The sequence below is a fragment of the Calliphora vicina genome, chromosome 1 (genome assembly GCF_958450345.1).
Source record: "Calliphora vicina chromosome 1, idCalVici1.1, whole genome shotgun sequence".
Taxonomy (NCBI): Eukaryota; Metazoa; Arthropoda; class Insecta; order Diptera; family Calliphoridae; genus Calliphora; species Calliphora vicina.
Window position 1 is genome coordinate 57,835,588 of NC_088780.1, and position 21,414 is coordinate 57,857,001.

Sequence of the window (21,414 nt, forward strand, 5' to 3'; positions counted from 1 at the left end):
AAATTTTTAAAAATTTTGTTAAACAAATTTCAGTTTTTTCGATCATCACATTGGGGTTTATTGAGATCAAAATAGGGAATAAAAATATGAAAAAATTATGTCAATACCTCTTACAGTTTTTCCGTACCTGCGATTGAAATTTTGCGTTTTTCAAGAAAAACTAATTTTTTGTCCATATTTAGGCGAATGAGTCCAATTTCCTTACTGTTATAAATTTTAAGTAAAACCTATTCATAATATTATAGTCCTTGTAATTTTAAATATGTTCTGAAAGTTTTACTAAAATCGGAAAACGATAACCTTTGAATCGTGAAGGTCAAATGCCAAATTTTTCAATATTTGGAATTTCTAATGAAAAGATAGCGAAATGTTACATATTTTTGGGCCGATTTTCATGAAACTTGAGGAAAATATATATTGGGGTCTAGCATTTACAACAACAGTGCAAAAATGAATTTTAACCTTTAAGAGGACTTGGGGTCAAAACGGTTGTGTTTTTCTTGATTTTAAAAGTTGAGAATAATTTGGACCCCAAGTGCTGCTAAGGGTTAATTTCCATTTTAGTGCTGTTATTTTAAATTCTGGACTTTATGTTATATTTTCCTTAAGTTGCATTAAAATCGGCCCAAAAATATATAACATTTCGCTATCTTTTCATTAGAAATTCCAAATATTGAAAAATTTGACCTTTGACCTTCACGATTTTAAGGTTAACGTTTTCCGATTTTAGTAAAACTTTCAGACCATATTTAAAATTACCAGGATTATAATACTGTGAATAAGTTTTACTTAAAATTTATAACAGTAAGGAAATTGGACTCATTCGCCTAAATATGGACAAAAAATTAGTTTTTCTTGAAAAACGCAAAATTTCAATCGCAGGTACGGAAAAACTGTAAGAGGTATTGACATAATTTTTTCATATTTTTATTCCCTATTTTGATCTCAATAAACCCCAATGTGATGATCGAAAAAAACTGAAATTTGTTTAACAAAATTTTTAAAAATTTGAAAATGGAGTTTTGAAACAGCCGTTAAAAAAATTATTTTTTTTGGCCATACCTGCGAATAGGTTAACGGTATCCTACGAAGACAAAAACTCATATACAAGTAAATATGGACATATTTTAAGTAAAAATGAGCTTTTATTTTAATTTTTCTCGAAATATCTAAATTTTTTTTCTAAATTTTTTGTTCAAGTGGTCTGAAACACGGTAATGGTCTGGCGAATTTGTAATAACTTTAACATTTTTTAATCAAATTTTGTCATTTATATCTCATTACAACGATAATTACGTACATATTTCGATTCTTTTGCATTCAATTGCAAAAGTATTTATTTAGTAGCAAATTTTTTTCAAAAACTGAAAAATTTGCATTTTTCTCTAATTTTGGCGATAATACAGTTTTTGGGTCATTTTGAACCAAAGGAGATACAGGGTTAATTTCCAAAACTTTTTTTTAATGTAATATTCATTAATATAAATAAATCTACATATTTCTAGAAAACAATGCAGAAAGCTAACGAGTTTCACCTATTTATTCCATATTAACAGTACAATTTTGCATATATCTGAACTTTGACCTCGATGCGCGTCCAGAAATCGTTGCCCGATTTGGCTCAAATTTTCAGCACTTAACATTTAGGCCTAGTGTCACAATATTCCACCCGGCACTCTTTGAAATCTAAAAAAAAAAAATCGGCTGTCACTCTAATATATACGTATATATTTTTGTAATAAATATAATGGAACCTCGCTTCCAGTAGGAAAAGTTCAGTAATTAAGATCTTAACAATTTAGAAATTAGCACACTTGAAATAGAATGATTAAAACATTGAACCAGCGAATTTTGCAACGGAATATGTAATGAGAAAATTACTGATGAACTAACTGCAATTTTAAGAAAATATTTTTTGGTGAGAAATCTAAAAAAAAAACTCGGACTAAAAAATAATTTCCCAATTTTGACCCATTTAAGGTAGAACTAATATAGCGTTATTTACGAAGTTGGTATGGTCTTAGAAATATCTATCATTATATATCCTATTGTCTACATTAATTACTTTGTATTGCTGATATAGATAACAAATATGTCAAAAAACGATGTAGTTGTGGGTTTTTGCTTATATCTCGGCCATTTGTGTACCGATTTCTCGGAATTTAAAAAGTAACCGAACCGAGACAATAGCGGATTTATTGATGTACGACTCATATATGTAAGTTATTTGGGGGCTAAGGAATGTTGTTTCAACATACTGACGGACATTGCTAAATCGACTCCACTATCTATAGCGATCCAGAATATATGGAAAATGTAGAAATTACAAACGGAATACCAAACTTATATTTACCCTTCATTCAGTTTATGTTAAAAAGTGTCAGTGTAAAATATCTTATATTTAGAAGGGTCTGATCAGAAAATAAATATAAAAATATAAGCTTTTTTTCTTGAAAACAATTTTTTAACTTGAAATTTGAAATCGGTCGTAAAGTATATAGTAAAACTACTTATAAGAGCTAATTGACCAACGAAAGAATGTATTTTGTGGACATGAAAGCGTTAAAATATTCGGAATCGGTTGAAACACGAATTGGCAAGCATTTAAATAATTAACATGTCTACATTGAGAGCCAATTCCGCAGCTCTTAAATATTCTGTGGGGTTTTCTGCAGCCTGTTAGAAATTGCCGATTTATTTCCAAAATATTTTGATTCTGTTCCAATGTATTCACTATTCTGTAATTTAAATATTTTGACATGAATGGAGACTGATCAGAGTTGAGTGAATTTAATTTTTGTTTGAAATTCACAACAAGAATAGAAAAATAATCCTAAAAATAGAAATCTCCATTCTGCTTGAAGTTTTCCATTGATTTTAATAACAAACAAATTCTGAATCAAATTTTATTTTTTATTTCATACAACTTTTAATTTTCAATCAAACAAACATTTGATAATTTGAAAAAAAACATTTTTAATATTATTCATTTACGACCTCATAAAATATATATTCTCTAGATCATTATAGATAAAGGAGTCGATTAGTTTGTGTTAGTTAAATATGTAATTCGAAGCCCTTAGATATCCTACAAACCTACATGTGGTAGCGATATATCATAAATAGCCATGAGAAATCGATTTTTTACCCAAAATTTATAAACAAAAATTAAACTTTTGTTAGATCTCAGGTAACGTAAGGAACTAAAATTTCAGAACACAAATATGTCATAAATACTCTCTGAATTGTTTATGTTGAAAGAATCATCTAAAGCGGTTCATAAATGACCGAGATGTTTTTTAAAAAAATAAGTTTTTCTCGTTCTAGTTAAATCCCAATCAATATGTACCAAAAGTGTATCAAATGCCTCTCCAACGAATTTGCATCGACAATGGATAAATTTAGTTTAACACGAATTTTTATAGAAAATCTGAAAAATCGTGGTAAAACCCTTAATATGTAAAATAACTGTATAAAGTATAGCATACAATTTAATACATAACTGCTCAATTCAAAAGGTCTCCTATCATGTCATATTGTCATAATAACCTAATATTTCACAATGGTTTGAAAATGTTGTTATTGCCTTTCAAGCACAAATTGTCCTAAAATAATACTACTATGTTTATTGAGTTGGTTAAACCGAGCACCAGAGTTGTCAAATATTTGAATATTACGACAATATGACATGATACGAGACCTTATGAATTGACCAATTATGATAAACAACCGGACTATATGGGTTTTCCTTAAATTCTCATTAAAATATATAAATGCAACATAAAATTTATCAAAAAATTGGAAAAACTTATGATCACTATATTTCCCAACTCTGGTTTATAATTTACTGTCAATTTAAATTAATATTATTTATTTGTATAAATAATTTTTATTCAAAAAAAAAAAAAGAAATATCTATAACAAATTTACTATGAATTTAAACTAATACAGGTTTCTTTTATTTCCCCTTTTTTTCCTATTTTGCGACGTTCTTCAACAAAATGTTTGTAAATAAAACAACAAATTTTGCAACAATTACAACCACAACTGCTATGACAAAATAACTGCAACTACAACTGTAACAACAACAACAATAATAATGATAATAAAAACTGAATTTAAAAAAAACAACAACAACAAATGTGACAACACTTTTGCACATCACTGTATGAATTAAATCGAAACGATAACAAAATCTTTCCTTTTGCAAAATCATTAATTCACAAATCAAATCAATCACTTTAATTACTTAAAATTTTAATTTATGTTTTAATTTTATAAAAAAAATAATTGTTAAATGTTGTGAAAAATTCGGATTTATTCATTATTTCTATTTTATTTTATTTGCGAAAACATAAATGTATAAATATTTCATTTGAACGAATTATAATTAAAAAAAAAATTATGTCAATTGTACATTGACTATTGGTTCTGCCTGTAAATGTTGCTGCTGAATTAAAATCTAAAAAAAAACATAAAAAATACTAACAAATTTATTAAATTATTAAACCATTTAAATTTCATTATTATTTTTTCTCCATTTTTGCACCATTTATTTTTATAATTCAATTAAATGAATATTTTTTTTCCAAACAAATTAAATTAATTGTGCGTGTGTTGTAAATTTCTGTGTGACTGTGTAAATAATCTTCGCAAATAACAAAACAATATTTCGTTTTACAATTAATACTAATAAAAACAAAAAAAAACTACTTTTGCTGCTATTTCTACTACCTACTGCTATTATTTTCATCAATTGTTGTTTTCTACTACCACCACCACCACTAACTACTTCCACACCACTCTACTCTACTGTCTATATTACAACTTTATTTGTTTATTTTTGTGTTGTGTGAAAACTCTGTGAATCAATCAATCAATCAAACAATCAATACTATTCGAAATTTGTTGTGGAACAAATAAATTCTTGTCAAACATTTTCTAACACATGCAACATATACGGATCGTGCCGCAGACATGCACAAGGAGAATATGAAAAAGAAACGACGGGATTTGGAGCAGGCCAGTATAGATGCTGCTTCAGATTTATTGGATACAGACAGCAATGCAACATTTGCAATGGTATATATTGATTATATGAATCTACATTTTATGCTCTTTATTTAAGTTTATAATTCTTATGAATTGTTATTTGCCTATTACTTAGGTTTTTTTTAGTTTCATTTAATTCAGTTTTCGGTTCCTATGGGTTTGAATGCATTCAACGTATAATAAGTTATAAAAATTAAAATAATACTTGTTATTAATTAAGAGGTTTCATTTTACCTCTTTCAGGTTTAGTGGTCACTTTTCTAACCACCTTCTCTAGAGTCTTTAAAACATTTCTTAGTGACATCTATTGGCATTTTGCTAAACAATTAAATTTGTCTATGACATCATTTAAGTTTTTTAGCAAAACTTTGCCGTCAAGTTGCTCCGGTTAGATTAATATATCAATTTAAAAAAATCTAATGGGTTTTTCCTCATTCAATAAAAAAAGCTCAGAGCATTTATTGTTCATCAAATTTAGTGTTTGTTTGGTTGTCTTGAGCTAAGATCGTAATATTTTATATTATACTCTTTGATAAATAATGTAATTAATAGAGTGGTTAGATTACTAACCACTGTGACCGAAATAGGCTAGAATTTCTGTTACTGACTTATCTACCCAAACTTCAGTGGTGGAACCAAAATGGGAAAAAATTGACTATTGGTAGAAATGGTTGTTTACACAAAATGATAAAAAAAAATGTATTGGAGAATGTCTCACCTACACAGCAATTTTGTTTGTTATGTTCAGAAAATTTATCATAGTTATTTTTAATGCCAACCGCCATGGTGGTTTATAAACTAACCACCTTATTCCATAAAAACCTTTAGCTGTATTTTTTCTCATTTTTCATAATATATGAACCTTAATTAAAGTAAAAATACAATTGAGGGGCTTAGAGCACAACGGGTTCAAGTGACTTATGTTTAATAATGAGAAAAAAGAGGTTAAAGTTAATTTACAATCAAAAATTTTAGATGCTATCTGGAATATTACTTTTTAATTGATAGAGATCCTGAGATATATTTTAATCTAACACGATAAAAAATACAATCTTTTACATATACAAATACTCAAAAATTACCTTTGAAGTAAGGAAAGTCGCACTTATACCTCTTGTGCTTTAAATTTTTTTAAAACTTAATTGCCTAATAAGAAAACCACATAGACTCAATTTTTGTTATTAACATTTTATTAAGAAAAGCTTTATTGTTCTTTGTTACATTTTTTAGTCGTCATAATCAGTTTCCATGACTTTCGATTCTTTCCGGAATTTTTTCCATTCTATCGTGAGGAAGTGCTTTAAACCATTCGTGTTAAATTGGTTGTATCCTGTAGGTTCTTGAATTTCTGGAACATTATTGTTTTGACGCTGTTTTTAGGAGGATGTTGTGGCAGTAACTACAAGACTCTGCCAACATTTCGAGCTTTCATATTTACTTTGGTGAAGTTTTCTTGCACATTCATAAGACCATCGTTGTATGAGATGATTAGATGCAGAGAATTCGTCAATATTATTTTCAGATTCACTTATTTTTAATGATTTTACGTATCAAAAGTAATAAACAATCAACAATTATTTATATACTCGATTCCATTGTTTTATGTTACATTTTCTTTTTGGGAAATAATCCACAAAGGTATTTGAAACTGGAGTTTTGAAATCAAGTCATTGAATTACTCGCTAGATTTTAGCTGATCACTGATCTGAATTCACTAAATCAGCCCATCTGAAAAATTAATTTTAATATTTGCTTAGAGCGCAATGGGATTAAGTGCTCATGTACCCCTTGTGCGCCAAGCGAAACAGGTATTTTAATGAAAAGTTCTAGAATTGGTTGCCATATTTCGCTATCGGATGAGAATCCCACATTCAACTCTTGTACCATCTTGTTTGTGCCTTTAGTGCTTTATTTCCACAAATAATTGGTTGATTATGTTTATTTATTATTTTTTCTATTGTATTTGTAATTTTTAATATAATAAATCGGAAAGATGGTATTTTATCGAAACTTATTGCTTTCGGTGTCAACCATGTTTCTTCAAATGCTCTTGAGGTTTGGGAATGGTGTAAGCAATATTGCACTTCACTTGATATTCTAATATATATGTAGGGTGATTCATTTTAAATAAAACACTTAAAATAGAATTGGATGCCGGAATTTTTAGTGTGACCAGAATGAACAATTTTTAAACATTTACTTTTTAAATAAAATTCCATTCGCAAGGTCCAATTTTAGATCAATCTTTCATGAATTTTCAACCAATACTGAATGCAAATACAAAAACCTATAAATGAATTACCCTATATGTACATATATCTGGCAGAAAATGGAATACAATTCTCATTTGGAGCTTCTCAACCGCGTACAGAATTGGAGGGTTTCCAACTCTATCCATTCACTGAAGCATCGTCGTCAAAATATGGGTTGTGTTTCCCAGTTTTATAGATACTAAAACGGAGAGCGCTCTGATTTTCTTCAATTAATAAATTAATGTCTATCTATATTGATTTTTATTTAAATTTTCTTTATTTTTCACGATATGTCTTTAACTTTAAATTAGACATATATTTTATGATGGCAAAAGAAATGTTTGATTTTTGCCAGCCTCACCTCCCAGTTTGGTGAATAAAAGTATGAAAATACATACCTCCTATAGATTTCAATTTTGCAATTCTCGAGAAAAACCAATTATTTGACCATATTTTGGCGAATGAGCTCAATTTCCTTGCTGTTATGAATTTTAAGTAAAACCTATTCAGTATATTATAATCCAGATAATTCTAAATATACTCTGAAAGTTTTACCAAAATTGAAAAGGGTTAAACCTTAAATCGTGAAGGTCAAATTTGTCAATATTTGCAATTTCTAATGGAAACATTTTAATGAAACTTGAGAAACATATATTTTTATTTTGTATATATTTATTTACTACAATCACATATTGGTAATTCCACGAGAATGACTACCACGACTAGGCTTGCCAGCCGCGCTGGACTTGGCTGGATTGTCCAGCTTTTTTGATGCCTGTCCAGTTTCAAGCTAAAATTGAATTTGTCCAGCTAAATAGAAATTTTCGACAATAATATCCATAAATGAAAATTTACTCTAACACAGGTCAACAGGAAAAAAAACTTCACTAAGTAATTATAATTCTATGGATAGATTTTTTTTAATTTTTTTTTTTCTAAAATTGTGATTTTTTTTAGATGTTTCTCCACATAATTTATGATAACTCAAAAAGGGTTAGTCCGATATTATTGAAGTTATATATTGCGTTTTAATCGGCTTAGTAGTTTCGGAGTTATAATAACAAATTGAAGCAAAAATTATATTTTTTAAATGAAAATAGCAAATTGTTGTGTTTTAAACAACTCATGAAATTGTTCAGGTTTATTACTTTGTCGCAATAGCGTATATAACACCGTGCGATAGTAATTATTGGACTTGAACGGGACCATATACATATGAAACCTTATGTCATATATAGTAGAACTGCGTTTTTAGTTTTTCATTTTGTGATCTTTTATCCTTTTTAAAGGACTTCAAAGTTTTAAGGATATAAAAATTTCTTAAAATTTATTTAAATAGTTCTGCTCATTAGATTTTCTTTATATGGATATCAAATTAAAGGGGACAATTTCTAGAAGTAGATAATTTTTTTTATTTTTACTTTTCAGGACGAAAAGTTGTAAAAAATGTCCTTTGAAAAATGTATCCTTTTATATCCTTGAGAATTTCCAATATATTTTTCTAAGCCTAAACAGAAAAATACATATTATTAAGTTCATTAAAAAAAAATACTTTTATCGATACAGCAATTAAGATTACAAAAATATTAGATATTACTTTTTGGACTTGAACAAGTCCACATACATATGAAACTGGAGATCGTATATAGTAAATCTGCGTTCTCAGTTTTTAATTTTCTGATCCTTTCTTCTTTTTAAAGGACTTCAAAGTTTCACGGAAGTACAAATTTATAAAAAATTAAATAAATATTTTTATAAATGTTTGTCAAATAAAAGAAGACGGTCACCAGAAATGGAAACAATATTTTTTTAATTTTTCAGGACAACAAATTCAAAGGAAAATCCTTTAAACATTTTTTCTTTCATGTCCCAGATAATTTTCCTACTAATTTTAAAAAAGGGTTGAGTCTATTAAAAGTTAATTTGTATTTATTTATCGGGATACATTGTATATAAAAAGTTAAATATCTTTTGTAACATCAAGCATCTAGTAGTTTTGAATTGACACGTCAAAATTCTTATAAATAATTTTTAATAAGTGGTCATTTTTAAAAAGTAATATGGAATGTCCTAATAAAAACAAATTTTGTGTTGTTTTTTCCTTTTAATAAAGGAAAAAATGTAACAAAGGCTTTTGTGGATAAGTATGAACAATATTTTTTAATAAACATGGTTCCGAAGGCATGGTATATACCAGAAGTTGTGTGTAATTATTGTTACAAGGGGTTACTACGATCTAAGCAGTTCCCAATAAAATATGTGTACCCAGTAATTTGGTTGAAGCGGAGTGAGCATTCGCGCGATTTGTGTTACTTTTGCCGAAATCAGACGAATACCATCAGGCTGAAGAATCAAGATAGGGAGAAAATCGTTTACCATAAATGTGATTCAGTGCAGCCCGCGGTACTACGTTCAACATCAAATCAAAAGGCTCCATCGGAAGAGGTTCGCACAATTCCATGTGATGATTTAGAATTACTGAGTATCGGCTCTAGATCAGAACTTCATTCGGAATTTTTACCAATAGGAAATATGCTAGCCGATCCATCGCCGCATTTTATAACCCAAACGGATTTTGATGATCTCGTGCGTGACACAAATATTTCGCAAAGAAGTGCTGAAGTATTAGGTTCCCGATTACAACAGTGGAAATTGGTTTCTGAAGATTTTCGGGTAACATCAGTCCGAAAGCGTTCAAACGAGCAATCATTTGACGCATGTTTCAAAGTGGATGACCAAACTGGCATCACTTACGCAGATGATGTTGAAAAACTTTTCGAAACTATTGGCCATTCCTATGACCCAAATGAATGGCGCCTCTTTATAGATGGATCAACGAAGAGCCTCAAAGGTGTGTTGCTTCACGTAGGTAATGTGTATCCATCAGTGCCAATTATTTATGGTACAGATGTTAAAGAAAATTATGAAAATATAAGCGCTATTCTAAAATTAATAAATTATGACCGACATTGTTGGGTGATTTGTTCTGACCTGAAAATAGTTGCCATTTTAATGGGTTTAAAAAAAGGGTTTGCCAAACTCCAATGTTTTTTGTGTCTTTGGGAAGGTCGGCGCAAAGATCTTCATTACACCGACCACAAATGGCAGCCTCGTATTGTTCATCAGCTTGGACAGGATAGCATTGAGTATATTCCGCTCGTGCCGTCATCAAAAATAATACTTCCACCGCTACACATTAAATTGGGACTTATAAGAAATTTTGTTCGTACACTCGACGTTGACAGTGCAGCTATGGTGCACTTGAAAAAATTTTTTCCCAAATTAAGCGAAGCAAAGATTGACGCCGGTAGGTTCGATTGCTAAATACTTAATAATATGTTTTTTTCTGTTTAGGCTTAACTTATAAAGCTATATGAACGAAATTTAAGCATGTGTTAAAGTATATGCATGGTTTCAACATATATTTTTTTTAGAAAAATATATTGGAAATTCTCAAGGATATAAAAGGATACTTTTTTCAAAGGACATTTTTTACAACTTTTCGTCCTGAAAAGTAAAAATAAAAAAATGATCTACTTCTAGAAATTGTCCCCTTTCATTTGATATCCATATAAAGAAAAACTAATGAGCAGAACTATTTAAATAAATTTTAAGAAATTTCTATATCCTTAAAACTTTGAAGTCCTTTAAAAAGGAGAAAAGATCACAAAATGAAAAACTGAAAACGCAGTTCTACTATATATGATCTCAGGTTTCATATGTGTATAGTGTCGTTCAAGTCCAACAAAAAAATGTAAAATTGTATCACGGTATAATAGCAACAAAATGATATGTATATCGAACATAAACATCGATTGATTCTTTTCGAATTTATTCCCAATTAAGTAAATTCTCTCATTTTAAAAAAATGTTACTTTTTTGTATGATATACATAAAATTGAGTAGTTAATGTTCTTCTTTCGATTGATTGAATTTTGAACACATTTTCCCCATGCTATATACATATATATTGCGTTTCAATCGGCTCAGTAGTTTCGGAGTTATAATAACAAATTGAAGCAAAAAATATATTTTTTACGTGAAAATAATTTTTTTTTTTAAAAAAAATCATGAAAAATCGAAAACGGGAGAAATTGTTCAGATTTATTGCTTTATCGCAAAGCCACATGTAATAGAATCAAAATGAGATATCGATGATAAAAATCGATGAATTCTTTTCGAATTTATTCACAATTAAGGTAATTCGCTCATTTTCCTAGTTTTTTTTTACTGAAGTGCCGTGTACAATGGATATAAATATATTTTAAAAAAAATATTTACACAAAACGAAAATTAACATTTTCTCGGTCATATTTTTAATGTCCAGTTTTTTTTTGATTTTTCCAGCTTTTTAAAACCACGACTGAAAATCCAAAAACCCTTGAAACTTATTTTCAAGATGATTTGAATAGGAGAAAACATATATATATGTATGTATATTGTTTTATTATAAGAGAAAAATCTGTCACGTACGATATTAAATTTTATTTATTATAAAATCATCCAAAGACTGTTGTTATTTAAATATGACGTATTGTAAAGGAAAAATATTTCGTTTAGTGTAAGAAATTAAAAGAAAGCATAACGCCTCTCACGGTTCGAAATTTTTGCATATTTCTACATGTACCTCAAAATGACTTCCGTTTTATGTCACGAACGATATACCCTTATTTCGCACGATATTTCGGACAACAATGTTTCGAAAGAACTTTTTATTATTTTAACATATAGTACCCTCTGAATGGATCATAAATACCAAATTATTTTTCAGATACTCATATTTTTTCAAAATCTATTGTCACGTACGATGATATGGAATTGCCCATATATAATTAATTCAATTATATGAATGGCGACGTAAATATATTATGATAATCGCAATCATATACATAATTGCAGTAGCCATAATATTGTTTAAAAAACTTGTACAAATTTTGAAATGGTTATGGTAAACATGTACATTAAATGATTTATAATGACTTTTATATTAAAAAACTAATGAAAAACTTATTTTACTGGGTCCCACTCAATGAAAACCAAAATTACCACTTTTCTTTATTGACTAGTTGTAGCCGGCGTTGAGCTTAGCAACTTTACTGAACATAACTTTGAAATATTAGAACATTTAGATGGTCAAAATATGCATGAAAAAGGCAAAAAAAATACAATTTTCCCTGTACGATACTTACTAATTTCAAATCTATATATCTCGATTCCTAGGCCTTACCCAGCGAAACGCCGGGATACGTATAACTTTATTTTTACCGATCTAACTTTTGCCGGTGGGCAGAATTCCCTGGCGATTTTAGCTGTCTCACAATGTTATCATCAGAATTTTAATTTATATCGCATTTTGAATTTTGTATATGTTTTTTATCGTGGAAGGTGTCTTTTTGGGGATATCCTTTGTTCAAGAACGATTTTTTATACTACTGTGATGAGAAACGGATTTCTAAAAAAAATATATTTTAAATATACATACGATTAATTAGCATCAATGATGATAAAATCTGACTAATAATTCTAAAGTTATTAAGTGTTTTAATTTAGCTATTTTACACACATCTATTAAAAAATATGAACTTTGAACATAAACATCAAACATAAGCGAATCTTTAAATTCTGGAGAACATTCATGGTTTGTATGACCATGGAAAACAGACGAGTAAAGGTTCAAAAATAAAATTATTGATTGATATTTTACTTTTCGGCCCCAGTAAATCCATTTTTTATAAGTGTTTCGAAAGTAGATACATTTTTTACATGGAAATAAGTAGCTGCAGGCGTTGAATGCTTCAAAGCCAATCTGCTTTATATTTAAATTTATTTAGTTTAATACTACAACTCCATTATATTGGTGTATAATGCAAAATTATCCAAAACTATTTAAAACATGACGAATATCTCTTTTTTGTTTTCTATAATTATTTTTCTTTTAACAAAATTTTGTTCAAACATCTTCATGCCGTGTCGCTCGCTAATCATTATCATATGACAACTACAATAACAACAAATACTGCAATAATTATCAACAACAAACAAAAATCAAACACTCAACTGAACGACAAAACAACTACAACTACCACAACAACAACAACACACATCAACATCACACCCATACAAACTTAGAAACCTTTGGTACGTCATCCGGGTGATCCAATGGCATTGGAAAAGTTGAGACAATGTGAAGTTCATATGCAGCCACCAAAACGTCCAAACTGCTGTAAGACTTGGCTGTCAAAGTTCCCCACAAGGTAAATAAACATTTAAAGCATGAGCAACGTACACACGCACACACATGCACACGTACACGCGCTGACACCCATACAAACATATACTAATTCCGTTTCCTCTATGTTGTATTTACATGGATGTATATGGAAGTGTGTGTGTGTGTGTTCACGCGGTCGTCTGTGTGTGGGTATGTGTGTGTGTGTAAGTATGCTAATATCTTGTTTTTGTTGTTCGCTTTCAATTTCCTTTCTTTTATCTATTTGGATTTCCTTTTTGATGTTGTGATTTGTGCATTGCTTTTGACGTTTAATTTCTTGGCTTTAATGTTGACTCTTACTTTAATCGTATAATCGTTTATAACCTAAAACAAAAAACAAAACAATTTATAACTATAAATATGAATATAACCTAACCAACAAAATAATTGAGTAAAAGATTTATTTGGCATTTTAATGCTAATAAATAAAGATGGAAATGTTAAATTTAACTTTCATAATTTAAAGCAGAATATAATTCAATATTCTTTTAAATTGTTTAATGCCTGTTAAAATAATGTATTTTCTTTATTAACTAAATAATTTCAATTTGTTTGTTTTAAATATTTTAATTATTGCAATTTATTTACATTTTTGTTTATTTTGTAGTACAAAACTAATCATGAATTTAATATACAAAAATAATTATTTGTTTTTTTAAGAATTTAAATATTTTTTTTTCATTTTGCTCGTTTGCCTTTAGTAGTTGTGTTTTCTGAAATGTTTAATAATTAAATATTTGTTATTGTTTAATTTAATTTTATAAAATTTAAATATGAAAAAAGACAACAAATTATACACCCAACATATATTGAGATTTGAGAACATTTACAATTGTACAGTTTCTAATTGTATTTCAGAAATTTCCATTTAGAATAACATGTGAAATTTTATTCCCATGAAATATCCATTTCAATTTTCTTCGTAAAAGCTGTTTATTGTTTACAAAATTCCATCTAAAAATTTCACAACAAGGGCAACAAAGTTTATGAACTAAAAAATTAAAATATTGATTCGATTAACAAATTTCCGAAATATAATTGGAAAAAGTATGAAAAAAGTATTCTTTAAAATACTAAATCTCTTAAAAGTACATCATCTATCGAAAGCCAGTACACTGGGGATGTAGCGATTAATAAAAAAATTAGCTCCATATATTAGCTTCCGGAACACTGCTTGCGGAAGTAGTGAGCTGGACCCCAATGTCCTCCCCAGAACTGGAATTCGTGCTCAATTCAACATAAGTATCATTTGACATACAAGATAATGTCAAGGAGAATACGCTTGCCTGATTGAACACAACCTTACAGACCATACCAGATTTCGAATATATTGACAAGACTAAAGAGTGGTCGAATAGAAGATGACGTGGCAGGCAAATCTTGGGCGTACTTCCCATTCGGTTAAGTTTAAAACATGATGAAACAGTTAATGTGTTATTTCATAAGACCAAAGTTACTTTTCAGCTATCCTTGTAATAGCTTTCTTATCATCAACGGTACATTTAATTCATCCTTCGATACTTTCAGAAAGAATCGTGTATTCTTAAAGACATTAAGAGATTTCTGCTATACCATGTCATCTGCCAATATTATCTGCTCACAGCCGTATCTTCATTAGGAAATATCTAACATTCTGTAGTAATGCATACAAACAGAAATCAGAAATTCAGGATTTCTTGTGAATACGTCTTGGGAAATTTTTCTATAATATGTCTGCAAAAATTATGAATTATCGTCTTGTATACAAAGTTAAGGCCTCGGTGTATATTCTCACAATTGATATTTGTATCAAGATCCGCTAGGGATCGTGGTAATTTATTCGCAGTTTTATTAGAGGCAAATCCCAATATAACGAATCTCACTTTAACGAAAATCCGATATTACGTACAACCACATTTTTAACATTAACTACCTTATATAACGAATGTTTCAACGAATGTCGAAAAAATAAAACAAAATCAAACGAACGATCAATTTTTTAACATTGACAATTATTTTAAGCTATCAAGAACTGGTTCAAATAATCATCGATCTATAAAGAATGATGTGTATCCCCTTATGGATAAGGAGTTTAATTGTTGAGGTAAAAACACATTCCAGTTAAAAGAATTGCTTTAAAATATAGAGCCATAGAAATACAAAATTGCTTTATAATGGTCGATTTCATGCAAGATATCTCTATTCACACAATACGGTGTAAGACCTTTAAAGAATCAGCATACAATTACAGTTGAGCACAATCTAACTCCTGATGTTATCCTCAGTACAAATAAAACTGATATCTATTGGAAAATGATACCAGATAAATGGTTTGCTCACGCTAAAGAAGAAAATTATCGAAGGATAGACTAACAAATTTAGTTTACGCTAATGCATGTGGAACAAATAACATTAAATCTTTTCGAGAACAAATCTCGAATAACGAATTTTTCGATTTAATGAATGGGCCTGAAAATATATCTTTCATTAAGAGACCAAAAATATCAACATCCAAACTTTCGAATCAATTCGTTCTAAATGACCCCAACATTGCTCAGACACAAAGCACATGTTCAGAGGTATCTCGCAAAACTTACGCTGTCATGTCCCAATGTTACCCAAAGCAAATTGGGTTGTCTAAGACCACAATGTCCTATAAAAAGTCCCGTAAGTATTCTCAGATCGCTGTTTCCAAACGAAAGTAAATTTCATTTATAAAGTAATGAATTATTTGGCCTGAACGAGCTTAGATAAGTTACCTCATTAACAGCCAAGAACGAATTCTTTCGCTTCTTTTCCTAATAGGTGTATTGGTAGTGTTAGACATATGATTATTCCAAGTGAAAGTCATATCAAGTGCAACCGAAAAATGGTTTTCATCATTCAATATGATAAGTGGCGCAAAAAGAAAGTCAATCCTCTTTCCCCGTACCACTTGATAGTTATATCAGAACCAAGCTGCATTCTGTCTGATATCGTAACGACTTCTCACCCAGTTAGGTCTCGATATTACTAGGTCGTCGGATTAAGCCTAAGTTAATAAGTTTCTCCTATAGTTCATCAATGAGCAGGATCACACTTGAGGAGATAATACTTGTGGTCATCGATGATCCTCATGAGTACTTAACAACTCTAGATGATCATCTCCAGTATCCAGTTCCTTATAATATTCAAGCTCCTATAATTCTCAGAGCCACTATTATATTCTCCCGTTCCACAACTGGTGGCCTACTACGTTGGACCTATTAATGCTTGACAGGAATACATTACAGCATACGACTTTATTAACATATCCTTTAGATTAGGAGTTAATTTAAGTTTACAATCAGTACCAAACCGAAAAACTTCGCTTCCTTTGACTGTATTCGAGATTTTCATCCAAGTTTTGGAATCCTGGAATTCAGTGCTCTTCTCCTTCTAAATAATAATATTTCAATTTTATGAGTATTAACAACAATGTCACAACTGGAGGTATACCATACCGACTTAATTGTCTGAGAGCACACATTACATTACATCAGAAAGCATATGTTTTAAATATATATATAGTTAAAACAACAAACATATAAACTAATAGAGGTTATGTCACATGCAATTACATATGTACGTTTGAACGTGGAAATTATGAATCGTATGTATAACGTGAATTTTGACATACACATGGAATTCCATATGTATTCAATACATGTCCCAATACACAAGCAATACATGCCGACTGACCCCCCCTATTAGTAGTATTTTATTTAATAGAAGAATATACAACATTGGTGATATGAAGCCCTCTGGTAATGGCTTCAATGACAGCTTGAATATTATTGATCACTATCAGAATTTCCTTTTTACTTCATGTTGTGGAGTGCATATACTCCATGATGCCGAGATGTTGCTATTGTGATTGATGGATCGTGAAGTGATTTCTCCACCAATTTATGGTGTTGACATTGTGACTAGGAGAGAAAGTCTTAATATATGTATATCTTATATTGAAATGTAACGTGATAATGTAATCATGGTTTTAGAAACCATAGCACTACTGAATTCTTTGTAATTGAATCGAGCACTTATGTATAATGTGAATGAAAAAGTAAATGACAATGAAATAAAGTTTCATTTTGGTAAGTAAATGTAATTTGCAACTCTTTGTTGGGTGTATGATGATGTTTGATCTTATTTAAATATATATTTGCTTTTTAAATACATAATTATAAGTATTTAAAGTTAAAACAAACAAATTATTTCTTGTTAGTTATTTAATTGTTATCGAATTGTTGAATATCGTAACTTTTGCAACTTTTACTCGTACATATTTGTTTCTACTTACTTAATACTTTAATAATTTATTAACTGAAATTTATAACTTTTTACATAAAAAAAAACTAAAACGATTTTCTTCCACAATCAAAATCAAAAAGACAATCTAAAAAATGGTAATTAATCGTTGTATACGTTAAATATTTATTCAAGACAATGTTCTAGATCGAAGAGAATCGATGTTATATCACGAATAACATTTCCCCTGGTCTTCGCCTTATTCAATTTGGTCTACTGGAGCACCTACCTGTTCCGTGAAGAGGAGGATGAGTAAATGCCAAAATAAATTACATTTTAATTTTAAGAGCAAAACCTAAAGATTTTACTAATCAATTATAAAATTTCTTCTTTTTTATGTTTCCTTTTTTTATAAACATATACTTTTTTATATTACTACGTTATCGTTTACGTTTTCACTTTCACTTCTCTTGACGATGTTTGTGTTATTTTATTTGTTAAAACCGAAAACCAAAATGAATAAAAACTATATATATCGAAACCAACCAACCAAAATTTTCTACGTTAAAATCGAAAACCCCCAAAAAAAATCGTACTAAATAAAGGGCTTTCTAAACGCATGATGTGAAAGACGATAAGGAACTTTACCATAATGGCAATGGCTATGTAGAATTCTATCGAATGAATATCCCACAAGAAAGAAAGAACGAAATAAAAACAATTAAAAAATTCGACCTCAAATCCTGCCCCTCTGATAAACGAAATTCATATTATAAAAAAAGTGTGATTTGTTATATAGAGAATAAATTCATAATCCCCCACTCCCCAAAAAACAAAAAAAAATGTGAGCCAAGGATGTTATATATTTAAAATGTATGAGTATTAAGTTGAATACAAGAAACAAAAAACCACAACTATGCCGTAGTTAACAATTTTAAGGAGTAGTTAATAATTTTAAGATAAATTCACCCATTAACAACCAACCAACCAACAGAAAGACAAACAGACCAACAGACACTCCAACAGACACAACTGTTGATTGTATGTAAACTTTCATAAATATTTATGTATAATTGTAAGTAAAATTTAGGTACATACATGCATACATACCTACATATATATATTTACAGCATTTTTAAAATAGTATATATGTACATATTTATACTAATTTGGTCAGAAAACTAGCATCGATTATAAATTAAATTAAATCAAACCTTGGTATGGTATTTCAGTAAAACACTTTTTTACCATTGAAATTAATGGTGCAGAGTTCCCATAGCATTTATCCAGCTTAGCCTTGGTTTGAGTGCAAAAAATAATGCAAATTAACTTGTGTTTTCTTATTGTAACAAAAACAAAATACACGTAAAACATCCACTCAAAGCACTCGTTCGCTATTGAAAAACAGCACAATAATTGTTTTCAATTTCTCCTCAAGTCACGAGATAGTCTGCTATCAATGTCTCTCAAATACAAAGTAAATGACGCAGCTTGTTCAAATTTTGTTCAAATGTTGACAGCAGCAGTGTTGTTCTTTCAGTTAAAAGCCGGGAAATTTAAAAAATTGAGGGCTTATTTACACACCCTGTCATCTTCGAAAATGATGACAGATAAAAATTTACATATGTTCTTAGAAAAAAAATGTTTGGACTTTACATTCAGTATAGAGTTGTGTATTTCATGAATAGTTAACGATTGAGACAACGAGGTAGTGCCAGTTGAACTACAACTACAAAAAAGTTTCAAAAACAGCAGGCATTTTTTTGCTGAGTGTGATACTCCAAAAACAAAGTGCATGTTGTTTTTGTAATTTGTAATTGTCGTAAACAATATTGCTATCTGAATCGTTAAAAAGTACGATTTTATACTTGAGCGACACAGATCTACTGCAGTACCAGTTTGAGTACACGGTACCCTGGGTACACTTTAACCTTTAACCAAATATCGAAGTTCTTCTTGCATTAGAGTGTCTCAGATTAATATACACGATTTTTGGTAAGTTTTCATATCTGTCTTCATCATCTCGAAGAAACAGCTTAAGATCAGCCTTCCCAAGCAAGTGCTACTATCGCAATGATCCTCGATCCTGATGACAGACCAGTCATTCATTGAAATGCCCTTATTGTTACCCATATTAGGTAATCAAACCTCAACGGCCGGGATGGGCTTTAGGGTCGTGCATCACTTACAGATGCACTTACAAGAAAATCTTTTGAGAAGGTGCCTGACTATTGGCTTGTCTTTTTGGTTAAAGCCACCATCAGATTGTCTTTAACCACCTTGTGGAAGGGTCGGTATTGTTGATAACGATGGAACTGGACCATGATCGGTCGACTTTACGAGGACATTTATCCATGTTTTGGATTTGCTGCCACACTCTCAGAGCTGTATATCTATTAGCTCTCTTGATCTGCATTGTCAAAAGCTGAAATCTTTATACTAAAGGTATTCGCCCACTGTAGCCTGATAATTAATGAGACACATTTTTGATATTCTTGGCTATACTTTCAAAACTTAATAGCTATATGGAGTATCTGTCTTTAATTATGTATTTCCGACTTTTAATTTCCTTGATCTTAATTTTCGGTTGGTCCTTAGACTTGACGACCAATTGCTGTGAAGTACATAATCATATGAGATCAGTGAAATATTACTAACTTCTCAACACTGAAGGCGAGAAGGTCATTATCGGTTGCGATTTACATATTAGCTAGTTATCTAACACAAAGACAACATTCATAGTCCTCAAGGAAGATAATGCTCCTGTTTTGGTTAAAAACACCTCCACAATGATAAAAGGCAACCCTAAATTGCGCATTGGATACTTCTCGACCACCTGGAAAAATCAGATGAAGTTATATCGCCATTTGACTTAATGTCAAAAATGATTTAAATATTGTTCTTAGAAAACCTGATAACCCACTTAACCGGGGTTGTCATAGAATACAACCATTGTCGGAATCGGTTTTGAAAATGTCAGAAATAGTACTTTGGTCTCGTGAAATCGAAAGTTATCGGTTCTATATTCGTTCTAGAATTAAATTCTTTATCGATTAAAAAAAAATTATATTGGATTTCATAAGTCAAATGTATATTTTTTGTTGTATTCAAAACCGATTCCGACAATGATTAGATTCTATGATAACCCCGAACGTTATAATTCATTATTTCTTTCCATTGAGCAGCTATGTCGGATAACAATCCTTATCCGGATAACCCTCGAGGACATATTTGCTCGTCTTTTTGTATCAATATCTCTCAAGAATTTGACAAAGTCTTGCACAAAGGTCTAATGCCAAAATAATTCGAAAATTTATAAAAAATACAATAAGATCTGAACTGGGATATCCTCACGTTGATTAATATCTGCTGATGTACCCAATGGAAATATTCTAAAATACTTCTAGCTCATCGACTCGCATACGACACCTCTTTTGCAAAGTTACGTTCATATTGATGAAAAATTTGACGAAAAAAGCGTAAGAACTGAATAATCGATATTTGTTTTTCCATTGAACCAATATTTATTTCAATAACAAGCTTCAGTTTAGAAAATATCACAATATAGGAATATTGTTATATATGTAGTTT

General features: G+C 29.8%; 1 protein-coding gene across 10 annotated transcripts in view; it reads left to right on the forward strand.

Moving 5' to 3' along the window:
• Positions 1–18,630, forward strand: part of GluClalpha (glycine receptor alpha 1) — a 143,586-nt gene extending 124,956 nt beyond the window's left edge. For 3 of the 10 annotated variants that reach the window (XM_065514553.1, XM_065514582.1, XM_065514589.1), the window contains 3 exons: positions 4,976–5,082; positions 13,434–13,558; positions 18,019–18,378. In XM_065514553.1, coding sequence (XP_065370625.1) covers positions 4,976–5,082; positions 13,434–13,558; positions 18,019–18,139 — 353 coding nt within the window. In that variant the 3' untranslated portion in view covers positions 18,140–18,378. Of the gene's footprint in view, positions 1–4,975; positions 5,083–13,433; positions 13,559–18,018; positions 18,379–18,428 lie in introns of those variants that run through there. The other 7 variants (XM_065514564.1, XM_065514588.1, XM_065514585.1 and 4 more) reach the window with 4 other exon arrangements.
• The last annotated feature ends 2,784 nt before the right edge of the window (positions 18,631–21,414 follow it).